The sequence below is a fragment of the Engystomops pustulosus genome, chromosome 2, assembly GCF_040894005.1.
Source record: "Engystomops pustulosus chromosome 2, aEngPut4.maternal, whole genome shotgun sequence".
Lineage (NCBI taxonomy): Eukaryota > Metazoa > Chordata > Amphibia > Anura > Leptodactylidae > Engystomops > Engystomops pustulosus.
The window spans coordinates 231204510-231227073 of NC_092412.1; the positions used below are offsets into that span (position 1 = coordinate 231204510).

General features: G+C 42.4%; 1 protein-coding gene across 1 annotated transcript; it reads left to right on the forward strand.

Moving 5' to 3' along the window:
• Positions 1-17857, forward strand: RIOX2 (ribosomal oxygenase 2). The gene is made up of 10 exons (XM_072138511.1): positions 1-102; positions 4283-4702; positions 8153-8272; positions 9784-9912; positions 10176-10279; positions 10941-11043; positions 12057-12243; positions 12446-12531; positions 13733-13825; positions 15550-17857. The coding sequence occupies exons 2-10, from the start codon at positions 4286-4288 to the stop codon at positions 15718-15720; spliced, it is 1410 nt and encodes a 469-aa protein (XP_071994612.1). The 5' UTR covers positions 1-102; positions 4283-4285; the 3' UTR covers positions 15721-17857.
• The last annotated feature ends 4707 nt before the right edge of the window (positions 17858-22564 follow it).

Below are 22564 nucleotides of genomic sequence, written 5' to 3' on the forward strand. Positions count from 1 at the left end.
GCCCTTTTAACTCTGTGTCTCGCTAAGCATGCCGGGATACCCGGAGCCGCCACATGTTTATCACGTGTAGTCTCCAACCGGGGAGAGAAACAGCCAGAGAGGGTAAGAGACGTACACCTATAAATACCTGCCCTCACCTATATATACCCCTCATATATACTGTACAGCCTGCACTCACCTGTATATACCCCCCATATATACTGTGCAGCTTGCACTCACCTGTATATATACCCCTCATATATACTGTACAGCCTGCACTCACCTGTATATACCCCCCATATATACTGTACAGCCTGCACTCACCTGTATATATACCCTCATATATACTGTACAGCCTGCCCTCACCTATATATACCCCTCATATATACTGTACAGCCTGCACTCACCTGTATATATACCCCTCATATATACTGTACAGCCTGCACTCACCTGTATATACCCCTCATATATACTGTACAGCCTGCACTCACCTGTATATATACCCCTCATATATACTGTACAGCCTGCACTCACCTGTATATACCCCTCATATATACTGTACAGCCTGCACTCACCTGTATATACCCCTCATATATACTGTACAGCCTGCACTCATCTGTATATACCCCTCATATATACTGTACAGCCTGCACTCACCTGTATATACCCCTCATATATACTGTACAGCCTGCACTCACCTGTATACACCCCTCATATATACTGTACAGCCTGCACTCACCTGTATATACCCCTCATATATATACTGTACAGCCTGCACTCACCTGTATATATACCCCTCATATATACTGTACAGCCTGCACTCACCTGTATATACCCCTCATATATACTGTACAGCCTGCACTCACCTGTATATACCCCCCATATATACTGTGCAGCTTGCACTCACCTGTATATATACCCCTCATATATACTGTACAGCCTGCACTCACCTGTATATACCCCCCATATATACTGTACAGCCTGCACTCACCTGTATATATACCCCTCATATATACTGTACAGCCTGCACTCACCTGTATATACCCCTCATATATACTGTACAGCCTGCACTCACTTGTATATACCCCTCATATATACTGTACAGCCTGCACTCACCTGTATATATACCCCTCATATATACTGTACAGCCTGCACTCACCTGTATATATACCCTCATATATACTGTACAGCCTGCACTCACCTGTATATACCCCTCATATATACTGTACAGCCTGCACTCACCTGTATATACCCCTCATATATACTGTACAGCCTGCACTCACCTGTATATACCCCTCATATATACTGTACAGCCTGCACTCACCTGTATATATACCCCTCATATATACTGTACAGCCTGCACTCACCTGTATATACCCCTCATATATACTGTACAGCCTGCACTCACCTGTATATACCCCTCATATATACTGTACAGCCTGCACTCATCTGTATATACCCCTCATATATACTGTACAGCCTGCACTCACCTGTATATACCCCTCATATATACTGTACAGCCTGCACTCACCTGTATACACCCCTCATATATACTGTACAGCCTGCACTCACCTGTATACACCCCTCATATATACTGTACAGCCTGCACTCACCTGTATATACCCCTCATATATATACTGTACAGCCTGCACTCACCTGTATATATACCCCTCATATATACTGTACAGCCTGCACTCACCTGTATATACCCCTCATATATACTGTACAGCATGCCCTCACTTGTATATATACCCTCATATATACTGTACAGCCTGCACTCACCTCTATATATACCCTCATATATACTGTACAGCCTGCACTCACCTGTATATATACCCTCATATATACTGTACAGCCTGCACTCACCTGTATATATACTCTCATATATACTATACTGCCTGCACTCACCTGTATATATACCCCTCATATATACTGTACAGCCTGCACTCACCTGTATATATACCCCTCATATATACTGTACAGCCTGCACTCACCTGTATATATACCCTCATATATACTGTACAGCCTGCACTCACCTGTATATATACTCTCATATATACTGTACAGCCTGCACTCACTTGTATATATACCCCCCATATATACTGTACAGCCTGCACTCACCTGTATATATACTCTCATATATACTGTACAGCCTGCACTCACTTGTATATATACCCCCCATATATACTGTACAGCCTGCACTCACTTGTATATATACCCTCATATATACTGTGCAGCCTGCACTCACCTGTATATATACCCCTCATATATACTGTACAGCCTGCACTCACTTGTATATATACCCTCATATATACTGTACAGCCCGCACTCACTTGTATATATACCCTCATATATACTGTACAGCCTGCACTCACTTGTATATATACCCTCATATATACTGTATATACCTGCCCTCACCTGTATATACACCTCATATATACTATACTGCCTGCACTCACCTGTATATACCCCTCATATATACTGTACAGCCTGCACTCACCTGTATATACCCCTCATATATACTGTACAGCCTGCACTCACCTGTATATATACCCTCATATATACTGTACAGCCTGCACTCACCTGTATATATACTCTCATATATACTGTACAGCCTGCACTCACCTGTATATACCCCTCATATATACTGTACAGCCTGAACTCACTTGTATATATACCCTCATATATACTGTACAGCCTGCACTCACCTGTATATATACCCTCATATATACTGTACAGCCTGCACTCACCTGTATATATACCCTCATATATACTGTACAGCCTGCACTCACCTGTATATATACCCTCATATATACTGTACAGCCTGCACTCACCTGTATATACCCCTCATATATACTGTACAGCCTGCACTCACCTGTATATACCCCTCATATATACTGTACAGCCTGCACTCACCTGTATATACCCCTCATATATACTGTGCAGCCTGCACTCACCTGTATATATACCCTCATATATACTGTACAGCCTGCACTCACCTGTATATACCTCCCCTCACCTGTATATACCCTCATATGTACTGTACAGCTTGCACTCACCTGTATATACCCCTCATATATACTGTACAGCCTGCACTCACCTGTATATATACCCTCATATATACTGTACAGCCTGCACTCACCTGTATATATACCCTCATATATACTGTACAGCCTGCACTCACCTGTATATACCCCTCATATATACTGTACAGCCTGCACTCACCTGTATATATACCCTCATATATACTGTACAGCCTCTCTCTATCATATACAGGCGGTCCCCTACTTAAAGGACACCTGTCATCAGGTCTGTGTCACTATTTCTGTCACTACTACCTGTTGGAGCAGCTCACAAGGATCCCATCACAGCCTTTATCTAGTTATTTCATACATTATTCATTGTAAAATCATCTATTCTTTATCATGTAAATGAGGCTGGTCACATGGTCAGAGGCAGTGATGTCACCCCTGTTACCCCTCCCCTCTCCTCCCCCTGCTCATGTCTGTGTGTAATGTATAGTAAAGCATGGCTACTGTGTGCTGTATCTGCTGACATGCTGCATCCTCCTAATATACAGGTGAGAGACACAGACATCAGCTACACATGAATCTGACATGTTCTGCTGTAACATGGCTGCCTGGAGCTGTTGTATCTCTCCTAAACACACACACATGCACACACAGGCTGCAGGGGGCGCCAGCACCAGGAAGCACATCATTATACAGCCTCACATCATTATACAGGCTGTCAGTCAAGCACTGGGGGTGTGGCTATGCCTCCCACTCATGAATAGAGTGGACAGCTTGAATATGCTAATGCTTCATTGGACATTTCACAGGTCATTTGCATACAGCTTTAGGACCTCATTGCTTAGGTTTACAGGCATGTAGAGGGACAATGAAGGGATAGAGGCAATGCTCTCTAATGGCAGTTTATGAAAATATATTTAGTTTAGGGGGGTTATTTTGCATGACGGGTTCTCTTTAAGGACACCCGACTTACAGACAACCCAGCTCTCTGAATGCTTTAAAATGGTCCCAGATTGCAATAATCAGCTTAAAATTGTCTGCAATGAAGCTTTATTGATAATCCTTGGTCCTATTACAGCAAAAAAATTTGAAACTCCAATTGTCACTGGGGCAAAAAAAAAAAATTGTCGGGAACTACAATGATAAAATATAGAGTTTCGACTTACATACAAATTCAACTTAAGAACAAACCTACAGTCCCTATCTTGTATGTAACCCGGGGACTGCCTGTATATACCTTACAGTCTGCCCTCTTTATTTCTTCCCTGCAGAAAATGCCACGAAAGGGAAAACGAACTGATGCTGCAGATGATGCTCCTACCCGTAGCAAGTTACCCCGTCCCAGCTGCCCCTCCCTGGACTTCTCCTCGCCCCAGAGCCTTTTTGAAAGCCTCATATCCCCGGTGACTAGTGAGGATTTCTTTAGCTCTTATTGGGAGAAGAAGCCTCTGCTGATCCAGCGCAGTGACCCGGACATACAGAGCTACTACCAGTCCCTGTTCCCTATGACAGAGCTGAAGCGCGCCTGTGCTAAAGGCATATACTACGGGCGGGATGTGAACATGTGCAAGTGCAAAAACGGGAAAAAGATTGTGCTACCAAGACGCGGAAAAGCCCCTTATCTGGAGATATTAAAAGACTTCAGGAGCTCCAGAGCCACCATCCAGTTCCACCAGCCTCAGAGGTTTAATGTAAGACATCATTTCATCTTACTGGATATATCCATAGGTATATACAGGTGACACAAGGACATGTCAAATATTGGATCAAAAACGGCTTTGACCAATGAAACCCCCCCCCCCCCCCTTTAAGTGCTCTGAGGGTGGTCCTCTACCAGTGCTCTCTATAGCCCCTCCGGAATTTTCATTGTAGAATCCAATAAGAAGCCTACTATAGCTGGTGTATATCTCACTATAGTTGAAGCTACAGAAGGCTTCTTGTTGGATACTACAATGAAAATTCTAGAGGGGCTATAGAGAGCACTGGTGAAGGACCTCCCTCAGAGCACTTTAATGAGAAAACTGCAGCTCATTTAAGCTTTGTTTTGCATTACGATGCCGCATAGAACAAATGCCAAGCTCTTGGGGGCTCTTACCTATCATCTCCCTGTAGCACAAGTGATCTGAAAGATGAGATTCTTATCTTTAATATGAAACCAGAACTATGGAACTGCAGAGAGGGTTGTCTAAAGTAAAGCTTCCCATTCAGCCTATAAAAGTGACTCATCTCTGTCAAAAAGTAACTTTTCTAATCTTATATCCATACGACTTGAATATCTTAAACCCTATCTGAGCGGGCTAGTATTTTAATGAGGGAAAAATATGATGGCAGGTTCCCTTTTTAGGCTGATTTCACTTAAAGAGGACCTGTCACTCCGGAAAACCCATCCACCAAATGTGCCCCCCATAATTCTCCCCCCAGCCCCTTTCTCCCTAGCCATTTTTTATTTTATGTGCAGTAAATTGATTTAAACCAATCCGACCTCTTACCAAATAAGAGGTCGGATCGTGTATCTGGTGTGCTGGCAGTAGGCGGTATTCATAAGGGGGCGTGCTGACACCCCTCCAGCGCGCCCCGGCCAGCGGGGACTTGTAGGAGAAGCGGTGCGGTGTGGCCGCACGGCACCAACAGCGGCTGCGGCCGCAGCCTGGACTTACATTGCCGGCCGATGCAATGCTGCCGGCTTCTGCTACAATGTGACTGCTGGCATGGGCGCGCTGGGGGTATGTCGGCACGCGCCCTTATGAATACCGCCAACTGCCAGCACGCCAGATACAGGATCCGACCTCTTATTTGGTAAGATTTGGATACGTTTAAATCAATTTACTGCACATAAATTTAAAAAAAAATGGCTAGGGAGAAAGGGCTGGGGGGAGGATTATGGGGGCCACATTTGGTGGGTGGGTTTTCCGGGTCCTCTTTAACGCTTAACTTGCCCACAATGCAAACTGGAGCAGACAGAACCTGGCCATCGATGTTGTCACAGCACAGACATGGATGATGACTCAAGTCCACATGAGCAGAGCCCACTTTTATAGAGGGACTCTCCATGCAAGCGTATTAACCCCTTCGTGATTGAGGCTCATTGGTGTCTGAATGTCCAGGTAATTTTTGCAGTTCCGTTATGCACAATATCTTTGGGAAAATCTTCACAAAATAGGGATGAATGCGATAGTTTAATAATTATAGATGTGAAAAAGATAAGCTGTTTTTTTGTAATTTTTCTGATTTTAAAGTTTTTTGAATAAAAGTTTATTCAGTTTTACTAATCAAAATATGTTATAAATATGTTCAAGCATCATTCCTTCACCTTCTCCCCAAGTTCAGCTACAGATGCAGAGGGTTCATGTACTTCTGCAAACTGTAAGTTAAGTCTTTCCTGCAACTCCTTTTACATTCTGCCTTCAGCTGACAGGATGGAGGGGGCACATTTTAAGCGTCTATATCTCGCCTATATACACTCACTGGCCACTTTATTAGGTACACCATGCTAGTAACGGGTTGGACCCCCTTTTGCCTTCAGAACTGCCTCAATTCTTCGTGGCATAGATTCAACAAGGTGCTGGAAGCATTCCTCAGAGATTTTGGTCCATATTGACATGATGGCATCACACAGTTGCCGCAGATTTGTCGGCTGCACATCCATGATGCGAATCTCCCGTTCCACCACATCCCAAAGATGCTCTATTGGATTGAGATCTGGTGACTGTGGAGGCCATTTGAGTACAGTGAACTCATTGTCATGTTCAAGAAACCAGTCTGAGATGATTCCAGCTTTATGACATGGTGCATTATCCTGCTGAAAGTAGCCATCAGATGTTGGGTACATTGTGGTCATAAAGGGATGGACATGGTCAGCAACAATACTCAGGTAGGCTGTGGCATTGCAACGATGCTCAATTGGTACCAAGGGGCCCAAAGAGTGCCAAGAAAATATTCCCCACACCATGACACCACCACCACCAGCCTGAACCGTTGATACAAGGCAGGATGGATCCATGCTTTCATGTTGTTGACGCCAAATTCTGACCCTACCATCCGAATGTCGCAGCAGAAATCGAGACTCATCAGACCAGGCAACGTTTTTCTAATCTTCTACTGTCCAATTTCGATGAGCTTGTGCAAATTGTAGCCTCAGTTTCCTGTTCTTAGCTGAAAGGAGTGGCACCCGGTGTGGTCTTCTGCTGCTGTAGCCCATCTGCCTCAAAGTTCAATGTACTGTGCGTTCAGAGATGCTCTTCTGCCTACCTTGGTTGTAACGGGTGGCGATTTGAGTCACTGTTGCCTTTCTATCAGCTCAAACCAGTCTGCCCATTCTCCTCTGACCTCTGGCATCAACAAGGCATTTCCGCCCACAGAACTGCCTCTCACTGGATTTTTTTTCTTTTTCGGACCATTCTCTGTAAACCCTAGAGATGGTTGTGCGTGAAAATCCCAGTAGATCAGCAGTTTCTGAAATACTCAGACCAGCCCTTCTGGCACCAACAACCATGCCACGTTCAAAGGCACTCAAATCACCTTTCTTCCCCATACTGATGCTCGGTTTGGACTGCAGGAGATTGTCTTGACCATGTGTACATGCCTAAATGCACTGAGTTGCCGCCATGTGATTGGCTGATTAGAAATTAAGTGTTAACGAGCAGTTGGACAGGTGTATCTAATAAAGTGGCCGGTGAGTGTATAACCCTGGCACCTAGAAGCACAATTCTGTTTCGAATCTCATTAATATGGTATAGGGGTGGAAGCACAGGACCAGAGATATCCACTCTAAAAGTTACAATCTTGGAAATAGAAAGCTGTATATAAAAATCTACCTATTTTAACTACAGCTTTAAGAGTGGATATCTGTGGTTCTGTGAAGCATCCATACACAATCCAGATTAAACCTCCTGTTTAATATGACACGAAAAGTGTGTTTCTAGGTGCCAGGGTTCAGAAGTTACAGCCTATTGAAGTTGACCACTGTCATGACGTTTATAAATGTCCTTTCTGCCTGGGGCATGTGCAAGTAGGAAGTGTATGGCAGTCGTGAAGGGGTTAAAAGGACTGGGTCACCAGCTCTATGAAGTTCGTCGCTCTTATGTCAGGCTATTTCCGTATGTGGAGTGTTGTCGCCATCACGTGCTCTTCTTCATCTACAGGACAAGTTGTGGCAGATCATGGAGAAGCTGGAGTGTTTCTTTGGCGCGCTGGTTGGTTGCAACGTGTATATCACGCCATCCAGCTCTCAGGGCTTGCCCCCACACCACGACGATGTTGAGGTAAATTGAAAATTTTTAATGGTAAAAAAAAGTTTACTTTTTTAATGTAATTTGTCTTCTGGGAGACTAACTTTTTTTTTCTTTTCATTTTTCCACCAGTATGCAGATGCGTTTATTATCTGGGCAAAGATGTAGTTAAAGTTTGGGCAACTCATTGGTGCACAGTATATATGGGGGGTGGGGCAGTAAAGTTATAGAGGAGGGAACCCTCCACATTGTGTTGATGTTTTATAATACTCTGTGGATAGCACAGACTTGACTCCTGAACATGCGCCATCTCCCAAAAATTACTACATTGAGCTGCAGTTGAGAGTGTAGAATTGGGCTATGGAATTTTGTGTTGTATAGTTAGAGGTGTTATACCACAGACACAAGATAGCGCTCGGCTATTTCCGTCAGCTCCATCGAGATTAATTGAGCAGACTGGTCATGCGCGACTGTCTGCTCCATTACGCTGATGTAGTTACGAGGGGTCCGACGGAGGTACGTGGGGCCCCATTGGACCCCTCGTTTTCGTGATCTGTGGGGGTCTCATCAATGAGACCTCCACTGATCAGCAAGTTAGGACCTATCCTGTGAGTAGGGCCTAACTTGTGTTTGTGGGAAAACCCCTTTAAGTATTTTGTTCCTTCTCTGTAGTAATTGTAATAAGCAGTAGATGGCAGTGTAATACAACAGTGTATGCATCCATTTATAGATATAATATATATATGTATATTATATGTGTGTGTAGGCTTCACCATCGCTTCCATAATATTAGGAAAGATCACCCCCACTCTGATAAACCTCACCCCTTCATTAACTCCTTCCTTTTCTTTTTATAATTAGTTTCTAGCTAGTAAGATTGGCTGCTGAACAATATCTCATCATATCATTTACAGCTTAACCAGATCCCCCAAATGGCAGCTCTCTAGTAATACCCAGTGTTGTAGTCTTTTTTTGGGGGGGCGGAGGCTTGTACTGTATTTTATTGATCACCTCTCAGACCTCCAGCAATTTAATATGATGGGCTACTATCTTAAAGGGGTGTTCCTTTATCCACACGATCAGGGATGGAGCTGAATGGATAGAATGGAGCGGCTGGTCGAGCGTGTGTCCTACAGCTCCATTAAACAGTAATGGAATGTCGTAAATTGGTGAGCACACATCCTGCTATCTCTGAGTGCTGGAATTACTCAAGCGCTGTGCTCAGCAATTTCCCACCTACCCATACTATCAAATCTATCAGAAGGACGCATGCTTAACTTGCTGTTTTATCCATTAGTGGGATTGGATCCCCTGTTCTCTGTATCGTAAGGAGTCCCAGTCCCATGATCGGTGGAGGTCCCAGCTGTAAATAGGGTTGATAAATCCTCCTACAATGTCCGCCATTATTCCATTTATAAGAGGCAATAGTAGAATTCTTCGGTCTGTTATGTAGACATGTGATGGTCTCTTCCTGATTAGTTTTTCTGTGATGGTTCCATTATTGCAGCAGTCATAACAATTGTGTATAATAACCTGTTTTATAGGTTTTTATCCTTCAAGTAGAAGGGGAGAAGCACTGGCGCCTCTATGAGCCCATTGTCCAGCTGGCTAGAGAATATGATGTGTCCCCAACGGAGAAGGTCACCGCTCCCACCCATGACATCATATTAAAGGTAAAATTTATCTCTGTTCATCTACAGTGTAAGGACAGATGTTCCCGAGTGAGGATGTTCTGACAAACCTGCTCCATGTCTCCGCCATGGACGTGGAATGGCAGCACTGAGCTCAGCATAACGGTTCAGTCCAGTAGTTCTATGTTGTGGATGGTGAATCCTACAGAGCGAGTTTGTTGGAACAAATTCACATTCATGTGTACATCTGTCCTTTGGAGAAATAAGTATACAGGTTCCTGGTAGTGTCTTTCCTTCTATCATAGGAAGGTGACCTGCTGTATTTTCCCAGAGGAACGATTCATCAGGCCGACACACCAGCAAACTCCCCGCATTCCACTCATGTGACTATCAGCACCTACCAGAACAAGTAAGGACTCGCTAAATATGGTGTCCTCGTAGTATTCTGTGTTTTACTGTCACTGCCAGCCATCACTTCTATACAAGGAAATCCTTCTTTTGAAATTCAACTTTATAATTCTGCTAATGAGCCCGAGGGTCTCTGGGGAGTGTTACCAGAGCCTCTCCATGCGGTTATTACATGGTTTCCACCTCCCCCTGCTCTCTCAGCAATTCTTCCACCTATCCTCTAGTGACAAAGTGGCAGGGCGGGAATTGCTTCTGCACATTGTAACAGCCTGTGAAGCTTGTAACCCCCCCCCCCCCCCTTCCCAGAGCCATTCCGGCTCATAAGCATAATTTTAGAAGTAAGGAGCCCATGGATAACAAATATAAAGAGATTACCACAGTCACAGAGCCTGGATCTATGAGTAAGTGTCCCTGGTTTATCATGATGGATATTGATGTTAGATTTCCTTTCAGTCTGTGGTTGTACATGCAGATAATCCCAAATTTATCTGTGTGTGGCTTTATGATGTGCTTTATGTGCTGAAGTCTGTGTCTATGTAGTGCAGGTGTGTGTTTGCAAAAGTGTAAAAATCTACCAAAAAAAATCCTATTAGGTTTTTTTGTTGTTTTAATGATGGATTATTTAACTTTTTTTTGTTCATTTTTGCCTGGTTTGTGTACAGCTCCTGGGTAGATTACCTGCAGGACCTTATGCCTGCTCTACTCCAAGATGCGGCCAGGGACAGTGTGGATCTGCGCAAAGGCATCCCCCTGCAACAGCTACAGGCAAGAATCCATTGTCCTCCCATTGTTTAACCAGTGTTTATACTTTCCTCTTTTTCTTAATATACTAATTTGCCCCTATTTTTTTAAACCCCCCTGTTAATAAACCAATATATCCAATGTATTATACGTTTGATGTGATGCTTCCCCTCCAACATCTAAACTTGACTGATCTCGGGCAAAAAAAATTGACTCTTCTCAGCTCATTAGCTTATAATTTTGAGGTTTCTTCTAATAGGTAAACAGGTAAACTTTGACATAAGTGAGGGAATTGTAGAATGGATATTTTATACCCTACCTAAGGTGGATGATGGTTCAGTGCGGTAAAATCTGGTGACGTGTTCACTTGATACCCATATTTTATCAATCCCGTTATACAACAGATAAATTGCTTGTGGATTTTTTACTAGTTTATTGGGCTTCTTCTGTTCCTTAAAGAAAATCTACTTTAAAATTCCATCATGTTAAAACAAGGGACACTTACTCGTAGATCCAGGCACCGTGACACTGGTAATCTTCTTATAGTTGTTATCTATGGCCTTCTGAATTTACCTTTTAAAATTATGGTAATGAGCCTGAAGGGATCCTGGAGGTGTTACCAGAGCCTGTCAGTGCTGCAGATTTACAGGCTATTACACTCTCTGCTCCCTCAGCACTTCCACCCTCCCTCACTGCAGCACAGGAAGTGGCAGCACAAAGTGGGAGGGGAAGTTTTCCTGCACAGTGTAACAGCCTGTGAATCTACAGCAGAGATGACCTCTGGTTACGCCGCCAGAACCCTTCATGCTTATTAGCAAATTTTAATAACAATTAATGGATAACCAATATAAGAAGAGGTACATGGATCTATGACCAAATGTCCATGGCTTATAATGATGGATTTTGTTGGTAGAACGGATAAGAAGTAGCGGTGCTGTTCTGTAATGTGTATATGTTCGCCTTCTTCTCTCTTGTGCTTGTTTTTATTATTAAGTCTTAATAACAAGATTTATATCCCATTGCTGTGCCTATTCCAGTGTTTGGACCCAAGCAGGGCATGTGGTCCTCTCAGTGGTCTCTTGTCTGATCTTGCCAAGAGGATAGAGGGCAAGTGCCAGCTGCGGTCGTGTGAGATGCTGCGAGACTTCATGGGGAACAGATTGCCACCTTATCAGGATGCTGAGTCAGCGAATCATGAGAAGGAAGAAACCAATGGGAAATCAGGTCTGGTTCTGTTGTCCTATATCATTCATATAGATAGTTTTATGTCATGTTTGTAGCAGGAATGGTACAGTCTCTGTACACTCCTTGGCCCCTCAGATTTGCACAGCTCAGAGCCAAAAGTGTGTATCTGTAGTGTCATCTTTCCCATCTATTGTTACCTGTTTTCGGATGACCAGGCTGATTTTGTGTTATGTCTTTGCAGACGCTCCACCTAACCTGAACAGCAAAGTCAAACTTCAGTACAAAGATTATGCCGCCATCACTATCGATCGCGTTCCAGGGACGCAGGTGAGAGCTGTAGTCGCGTAACATCACTGACACTCACATTTTTAGCAATCTTAATTTGCTATCAGTATTAATTATCAGTAGTTTAATGTTAAATAAGTTCTATTATTTCTTGTTTAGGCGCTTTTTTTTTTTCTTTTCTTTCCATAAAGCTGTTGTTTGGTCATGACAAGTTTTTGCCTATCCACAAGATAGACGATAACTTGTGGGGGTCCCAGTGATGAGATCCCCATGGATCATGAGAAAGGGGGTCTGATCTACCCCCAAATGAATAGAGAAGCTGGTTGCATGTGCACCCTTCTTCCATATTCTCTCCATAGACAAATGCAGTACGAGTGATACTTCTACCACTTCCATAGACAGTGAATGGAGCTGCAGTGCAGTGCTGCTCCTTTTAGGCTACAACAGACCCCCACTAATCAGCAAGTTCACTTTTATGAACCTTCATGGACAGTGATCTCTGGTAGTCTTATAGTAGTAAATGGAGGCATGCACAACCCCTCACTATTCACATCGTCCACTTACAATCCCTTATTTGAGATGCCATCAATATTAAACAAGGACAATACAGGGACTCTTACTCCTAGATCCAGGCTCTGTGACTGTGGCAATCTTTTTATATTTGTTATCCATGGCCTCCTTCCATCTAAATTAAACTTTTAAAATTATGCTAATTAGGCGCGAGGGCTCCTGGTGGTGGTCCCAGAACCCCTCCGTGTTGCAGATTCACAGGCTGTTGTACCTTGTCTCCTCCTCGTTTTTGCCTGATGTAATTTTGCTGCAGAATTTTCAGCACACTGTGAGAGAAGGAAGTGCTCCTGCACAGTGTAACAGCCTGTGATTCTGCAGCACAGAGGAGCATTGGAAACTGTGCTAATTCCTATAGCTCTGGACACTTCAAAGGGTCTGTCCAGTTAGGACAACCCCCTCAAAGGTGTTTTGTATCTCAGTGGCTGCTGTATCTGCTTGGTAGAAGATGACAGTAAGTAGAGCAGGACGACATTGGGCAGATTATTTTCCACCACCTTGTCACACAGCTTATACATGCAGTATTCATTCGCAGGAGCGTAATGGGCACCATTGATGTTTATGGCACCTGGCCTTCCCCCGAAAAATAAAGGACATGTTCGTGTGAATGTACCCTTCCCTTGTGTTTTGGTCAGTGATCTGTGTTACGTGAATTTTTCTCATATTATTATTGCAGAAGCCTTCAGAAGAGATGATGATCTATGTGTTCCACGCCCTGAAAAATGAAAGGAAGACGCACATGGTTTCAGACGAGGAAGAAAGTCCCCCTGTAAGTCCTCCAGACCATTAGTGGTAACATCCAACCTTACAGATAAAGGTGGAGAAGGCTTTTATTAAAGAAGTTGCCTCCACTACAGACTGTTATTCCCCCATCCATAATTTGGAAACCTCTTTTTAATTTGCACAGACTAATTGCCCCTCCCCTCTCTATTGAAAGCCAAATGGGAATATATATATTGGTCATATGGGTGTGGCCGTGGTTTCCATGGGCAACTAGAACAGTTTTACCTCAAACTTTATGATACATCTCCCCCTATATTTCTATATTCTGCAGTCTATATGGTCAGATGATGAGGAATGAGGGCACAGAAATTTATAACCCTATATATAGATATCTATCATACCCAATGGTAAGATTTGGCAAAAACTATTTCTTTTGGTTACTGCACAATAGATTCCACCTTAGAGGCAACGTTCGAGTCGCTGATGGAATGAAGATCTTGTGGGAGCGTCTTGCTTGTACTTGTACCAAGTAGTTTCTGACATGAGACAGCAACTTTAAAACCCATCAGCAGAAATAAAACATGCCTTCTCCTGTTCATATTGTTTTATGGTAGTCAGCTAATATATGTTTGCAAAATTCCCTAAGTGCAAGTAAAAGTAAGAAAATATCTCTCCCGGGGGGGTTATATTGGTGTTTTATGGCCCAGGCTTCCTCTTCTGTCTTTTAAGAATAACTGGTTTTGCGTGATCTGTGTAGCTGGAGGTAGTGGTGTTATGGAAGGCTTGTCCTGCTGGGGGCGCTCTCGCTTCACCTATAGGAGGCTTTTTGGATTTTCTGGAATGCCTTGTGCCATTTTTCAGTGTTCAGTGGCTTATTTAACAAGTCTGTCCAGGGTTATAATCTGCTTGAATACCAATCTTTGTATATTTTGTGTTAATAATCTCACACATTCAGATTGGATGATATCTCGTAGAAGAGATGAAAATCTTTTTTATTATTTTTCATTGTTTGGGTGTCGATAGGTGCAACATCTCTGACGTCTCCCTAGCTTGTATGGGCGACATCATAAACTTTTTAGGGTCGCTGCATGGGCCCCTCATTGATATGTACAGCACTGTACAATAGGATGGAGCTATATGGTCACAGATTTATTCATCTATTTGTGTCAGAAAAATGCCCTGCAGATTACATTATGGATTTGTGGATAAATGGTGTTGTACAAACATATCACATTACCAAATATCACTGCAGAACCCCAAAAACCTAACCTTGGAAAGTGGGATTTGTATGGGGTCAAGGTTAGGAAACGCCATTTTCCAAATAAGTGAAAGGGGTTCTCCAGGCCATTGATATCAATGATCAAATGGGTCCACTAATGAATTATTCGGTGACTCCATTGATCAGACCCCTCCCGGCCACCAATGTTGGTTTTTTTACAGTCTATGACAACTCCTTTAAGCTGATTTGTGTTTTTGGTCTTATTTTTTTATTACAGTTTGACTTGGTTTTATATTCTGAAGTTATAATTTATTTAAAATTTAGTTATGGTCACAACCTTTATTTTATTAAATATCTTTGGCACTAAATAACAGTGTTATTTAGTATGCTATTGTATCGCGCCGTACCTGGTAATCCATGGAGTCGATATGACCCTTTCCAGAGAGCTACGGTGTCTTCACTATACCGGGACCATGTTAGTAAGAGGCTTGGGTCATTGGGCAGAGCGGGGTCGCACGGTTATATTGACCTCTATATCTTCTCTATTGCAGGTCAGTGGTTTACGGTTTCCACTTTCCTATATGGACGCGCTGAAATCGCTCTGGGAGAATGAGCCAATGAGTGTTAAGGATCTTCCTCTTGAAGATGAACGCGATAAGGAAAACTTGGTTATTTCACTTTGGGCTGAGGGTTTATTGAAGGCCGTTCCAGCAGAAGCCTAAACACTGAGCTTCTTCATCACCACATTGTATGTGAGGTGGCATCACCTCTTACTGGAGGAGACAAGTGCCATCTCCAAGTAAGACTTGTCCTCAACTACTACATGTCGGCCACTATGGCAATGTCATTGTTAATAGGTGCTACAATACAGATTTGTAGCTGACTTGTCATGGGATAATGTGGCTCCTTGAAGAAGGAAACCTTGGATCGTTCACCCGTGCCTTTCCACCAAGATGTCCTACACTGAAGCTAAAGACCTGAACAGGTCTAATTTTTTGTGAAAAAGAAGTGATTGACTTTGATGTAATTATAATTGATGACTATTTCCAGTAATTATCAATCACCACCACAAAAAATGTGTCCACAAATAACCATGTTAAAGCCCAATTAGCCGGATCCTTAACATCTTCGGGGGAGAGTAAGGAAAGTAAGCAAACCTGGTGGATTTTCCTGATTTTTATTGAAATATATATATAATATATATATATATATATATATATATATGGCGTAATCAAGTGTCAGGCTCTAAATTTTCCCTGTAAATGTTTAAAGTAGTAACTCTTTATTATCCGGATATTCTAGAATGTTTTGTATCACAAGTCCCCACTATATAGGTATAAGCATTACTTAATTGGAGGAAGGAAGCCAACAATCCGTATAAGATGCCGGCCACTATACAGGATTTATTAAACTTTATTCACACGTTTAGACAATGCAGGGAAAATCTAATTGAATGATTTATACTTCTATACTAAGTATTTGCATCCGCCTGGTGCCTTTGGGTGTAAAATACTAACCGGATCTACAGTTTATGCAGCCTAAATGATGTCTTGTAAAGTGCAGTTTGTACGGAGCCATCGGTAAGTTATAAAGAACATTTTTTTGTCATTTTTATCACCTATAACTCTGGTTATTGCTCACATTGAACCAATAATCCCGCTTGATGGAGGGTGCACAACTGCTTCCATGTGGAGGGCACAGTGTGATATATGGGGCACTGTGACATCTATTTTAAGATACTTAAAGGAACAAGATGAACAAGTATCGCTCTCTAGTGCAGACCCTAACTTGGATATCTCCAGAAATACACATCGGATAAAAAAAAAAAATATGTGATCAGATTTTGGATCTGACCTGTATTTATGGAAATATCCCCTTTTTCAATGTTTTTGCACACGTACAGGTGGTCCCCTACTTAAGGACACCCGACTTACAGACGACCCATCATTACATACGGACCCCTCTGCCCACTGTGACCTCTGGTGAAGCTCTCTGGATGATTTACTATAGTCCCAGACTGCACTGATCAGCTGTAAGGTGTCTGTAATGAAGCTTTATTGATAATTTTTGGTCCAATTACAGCAAAAATTTTGAAACTCCAATTGTCACTGGGGCAAAAGAAAAAAATTTGTCGAACTTCAATTATAAAATATACAGTTTCGACTTGCATACAAATTCAACGTAAGAGCAAACCTTCGGACCCTATCTTGTATGTAACCTGGGGACTGCCTGTATTGATTTTTTTTTTTTTGTTGTAGCAAGTACAGCACCATCTGTCACCAAAATAGATCCGATGTGTATTTTGCAAGATATTTTTCTGTTTTGACTTTTTTATTACACCCTGGATATACATTGACTTATGAAGAGCTCTGACAATCTATGGAGATGATATAAGTTAATTGTGCCTTAAGTTTTTGTAAAAAAAGAAAAAATTAAAAAAGACCCTTTGGGTGTAAGCTGAAGGGTGAATTGTGTGTATATAATGTGGTACAATACACTCTGCCCTCGTGCTGCTTTTCTTCCTTTTCACTGCAGATGGACAGGTTTCTCCCTAGTACTTTGCATAGGGAGAAGCTGTCAATCAGCAGCAGGTGGGTGAGAAAGAGCCAACCACTCATGAATATCAATGATCTTTAGAGATTGCAGATTACTGTGGTAAAATATTCTATGGACACAGATGACGCCGGTTGTGGGTGATTTGTCCTGGTACTTATCCATTTTACATCAGTTTTTCCGAAGCTGAATTACTTGTGTACATGTTTACAGTTTGTGTGTGATTGTGATTGGAAACTTTTGTCACAATTGATGCGGTTTATGTAATATAGGTCGCTATTATAATGGATAATAAAATCTGAATCCGTTACCTGTATTATTAGATGTTTTTTAAATATTCCACTTTGGTTAAGCCTCTTTGTCCTGCAGTGGTTGTCTCCAGGCTTCAAGAGCGACTAAGTGTAAGTCTAAGTGTAAGTGTAAGGGGGGGGGGGGCTGAAGGCTATATACTGGGTGGCTGGCGAGCTTTATACTGGTGGGAGGCTGTGACCAATGCATTTCTCACACTAGGCTTATACTTGAGTCGGTTTGTACCTGAGAATATAAGATAATGTGTATGTGAACTCTCTGCTGAATGCCCACTGACAAGACATCAGCTGGTGCGGGGTCTAGTCTACTCCAGTTTCTCCTGCTCCTTCACTAATCGCAAGACAAGGACTGGGTCTCCTGATCTCAGAAACAGTGTAACTAGTGAGGCGGTTTATTACCGCTTCTGCCTTCTCCTTTCTTCACTGCATAGCACTGAAGTAGAATCGACGATCTGCAGGGGTTAATCAGAGCTGCTGGGTCAAACAAAGTATAGCTTTGATCAGACATTAGCCCCCCCAAGGGGGTCATTTTAGATTCCCCAGTTAGAGGGGAAAACTTGAAAGAAAGAAAAATGTCCCCCAGGGGTCTTTTATGACCTTATGAGGGACATATAAAGTAAAAAAAAGTACACACCTCACATATGTAAAAATAAATATATATAAATGCACATTAAAAATTCACAATGAAATTGTAAAAAATAACCGCTACACTATAAAAACATTGCCACTTTTGCCCTGTTTGCCAGAGACTAAATATATTATATATGAAAGTGACACTAACTTTAGCTCTACTACCATGTGCTGAAACTTTCTCTGCTGCAGCGAGATGACATCAGGCAGAAGGAGAGGGGGGGAAGTGCTGAAGGAACAGAAGGAGAGGGGAGACTGTGTAACAGCCTGTGAAACTGCAGCATGGAGGGGGCTCTGGTAACTCCCCCAGGAGCCCTTGGGGTCCATCAGCATAATTTAAAAAGTTGATTTTAAAGGAAGGAGGCCATGGATACCAAATATAAGAAGATCACCACAGTCACGGTGCCTGGACCTATAAGTAAGTGTCCCTTATTATACTTGACCTATGCTTTGTGGACCTGTTCATGCTTCTCAGTCACACATCTAATATTGAGGTTCTACAATGCTTCCAGTAAAGAATATCTCCCTCTCGTCATGTGATTCAAAAATAAACCACACTGTACCTCCTCAAAATTTGGGAGACATATGTAGATATTGTATAGCCACATGGACTTTCCTAGTTGCCCCATTATGCCTCAATTGTATGTAGCCAAAAGCCAGCAGCATGCAGAACACTTAGTAGCTTAGATATGTCTCTGATGTAATTTCCTTATCTCAAGATGCTGGAAAAGTACTGGGGACCTTTTAATGGGAATTACAAGTCAATTAAATAATGTATCTTTTATTTATAATATAATATATATTCTATATTTAGAATATGACTTCTTAGACCTTGAAACCTGCTTACCTGACGCCTCCTATCATATTGATATTTAGGGAGATTGAATTACCCATCTCCACCTGTAATGTAATATGGGGTCCTTCAAACCTGTTATATACATAGAGTCAATGTCAGTGTCTTACCTTGTGATCCATATTCCTTCATAGTGTAGCGCTAATTGTTTCCCTTAAAGGGAACCTGTCACCAGGGACCTCATTTTCACTAAAGGTTGCAAAAGCCAATTACAGCTGTATTGCACATCTGCCTTTATGCTTTCTCTAAGCATTTGCATTACAATATAATTGTGTGTTATAACTTCCCTTGCACCCTGACAGAATCCTCTGTGTTGTCCCAGGGGTTGGGCTTTGGTTTGGCTGCATTTCAAAAAACAACAAGCGACTCCTCTGTACTGTAGACTGCTCAGCTCTTGGCCCCCACCTCTGTGCTCCTGTACAACAACACGAGGAGGAGCTGTACAACAACACGAAGGTGTGGCCTGAAAGCTGAGGAGTCTGCAGCACAGACAAGTCCCATGATTTTTAAAATGCATCCAAACCAAAGCCCAACCCCTGGGACTACACAGAGGATTCTGTCCGAGTGCAGGGTAAGTTATATTTTAATGCAAATGCTTAGAGAAAGCACAAAGGCATATATGCAATGCAACTGTAATGGCCTCCTGCAACCTGTCTTTAGTGAAAATTAGCTCCCTGAAGACAGGTTCCCTTTAAAGTTTTATAAGTGCATAATAAATAGAAGTCTGCCTTTTTCCAACTTTGGATTCTTGCACTATCCCATCTCATGGCTTCCCTGTTTTCTTATACTGCCTGTCCTCACTTCAATATACTAGAAAAAGAAACTGAACCAACTCTTAAGTTCTAAAATTCTGTGTGAAATGTAACATGGGGTCATGGACCTGTATTACATGAAACAAGATGGCCGCTGCTTCTTGTGTGTTCCAAGAACGTAATATCCACATTTTAGCTAATATTACAAGCTGGAAATGCTGTGCATTCATAGAGGAGACTGCCAGCTATCGGCTTCCTTCCCATATTATGTCATGGAATTCAAAGGTTCTGGAGCTCTGGTAACTTAATTCAGAACATTTCTCAGGAACTGTTAGGATGTTCTTGCAGACAGGAACTAAACAGATGACATAATAGCTTATGCTGGAGGACGGGCTGAATGCCTTAAATTTATCTCATTCTCGTCGAATGTTGTCTTGTGTAGAGTGGAACCAGCCACATTGGCACCTGTGTGCTGTATATAAGGTTAAGCACAAAGGTATCTGTGGGGCCTGCAGTGTCAGGGGGCCCCCGTCATCTGTCACCTGGCACTAAAGAATAAAGGATGTGCACCATTATATACATATTAGGCTGCACATTGTACAATATTATATGTATATAATATATATGTGTATAATGATGTGTACATGCCGCATGTGTGCATAGTGTGTGTGTGTAATATATATATATATATAATCTCAAATAAAGAGGTAGCACTCCAATATACGTGAGTAGAGGGTGAATCTTTATTCCATTGAAGCCACGTTTGGCAGTACCACTACACCTTTTTCTTGTTATTACTAGTAACTAGAGAGCAGACCTGAAGTTTCCATTCGGGTGTGTCCTGCATGACCGGACATAATGCTGAATCGCTGTGATTGTCTCCCTGGCCAATGATTGGCTGCTACGTAGAGGAGTCTATTTCCTGCATCGTCCAAATATGTCTAGGTTGCACGAGAAGCACCCAAACCCTGAATCCGAAATGGAAACTTGGGGTTCGCTCATCTGTACTAGTAAACCCTTTCCACTATAGACACAAAACCAGTCACCCTGAACAAGATTTTGAGAAATCTGCCCGAAAACAAACTGGAATTGCTAAAATAGCCGTTCCATATTGCCAGAATCACATAAATGCTAGACATGTTAGAGCAGATATATAAAACCATATACCGTATGTACTCGAGTATAAGCTGAGTTTTTCAGCACAATTTTTGTGATGAAATTCCCCACTCCGCTCATACTCGGGTATATAAAAAAAAATAAACTCAGTACTCAGCATTCTGACGTCCCGGCAGCTCCGCTTCCATCTTCATGTTCGCAGCAGTTCCGCGACAGCTCCGTCCGCACGGCCCGGCTGGCAAACAACTGTGATGTCAGCCGCTGCTGAAGATGGAAGTGGAGCTGCCTGGGCCGTTGGAATGGTGAGTACTGAGTTTATATTTTTACGGGCTGGCAGGCTATCTACTACTGGGGGCTGGCTGTATACTACAGAGGGATGTCAGGCTATATACAACAGAGGGCTGTCAGGCTATATACTACATGAGGGTGGCAGGCTGTATACTACTGGGGGCTGTCAGGCTATATATTACAGGGAGGCTGGCGGGCTGTATACTACTTGGGGCAGGCTAGCTGTATACTACAGGGAACTGGCTGTATATTACATGGGTGCTGGCTATATACTACAGGGGGCTGGCAGGCTGTATACTACTGGGGACAGGCTGGCTGTATACTACTGGGGAGGCTGTGAATTAATGCATTTCCCACCCTCGGCTTATACTTGAGTCAATAGATTTTTAAATTTTTTTGTGTTAAAATTAGGGGTCCTGGCTTATACTCAGGTCGGCTTATACTCGACTATATACGGGTAAATAAAACTATAGCAACTAATCACAACACAGCTTTCATTTCATTTTCTGATGTTGATGTTTTCTGTGTTATGATTGGATGCCATGGGATCAAAAAGCAGATTTTGTTTTAGATGGTTTCTTTGTCTGTCCCGTGTGCCATTACCAGACACAGCGGCGCCCAGCAGCCATTGTTGTTTATGTCATAAATATGGAGAACAACTATGTGCCACGTTAAAAACTTGTCCAGTCTGCACCAAATCACAGTAGTTTCACATATTTCACGTCAGACTAGTCCCACATATTTCTGAAAGTTTTGTTTACCTCAGAATAACATCCACATCAGAGTGAATTTGCAGAATGTTTTATACTGTTTTATGCTTTATTCACAAACAAAATCCTACCTACAATATTCTGCTTTTTAAAGGCTGAGTCAAACGTCTCCAGGCTGCCTTTTATTTTCAAAAGGGATAACAATATATCTGGATACCCCAGTAAGTAACAGATGGGGGAGGGGGGGTCTATTTTTTTAATTTCTATTTCCAGAACCGCAATCTTGAAAGACGCCGTATTGGATTAAAAGCAATTTTCCATTGGGAAGGTGGTCATGTAGCACCTCCAAGAAGACC

Excerpts from the sequence above, each read along its gene's own strand:
- RIOX2 (XM_072138511.1), top strand. The coding sequence starts at position 4,286 with ATGCCACGAAAGGGAAAACGAACTGATGCTGCAGATGATGCTCCTACC. Across the intron at positions 10,280-10,940 it reads ATCAGCACCTACCAGAACAA|CTCCTGGGTAGATTACCTGC; the intron begins GTAAGGACTCGC and ends GTTTGTGTACAG. Across the intron at positions 13,826-15,549 it reads ACGAGGAAGAAAGTCCCCCT|GTCAGTGGTTTACGGTTTCC; the intron begins GTAAGTCCTCCA and ends TCTCTATTGCAG.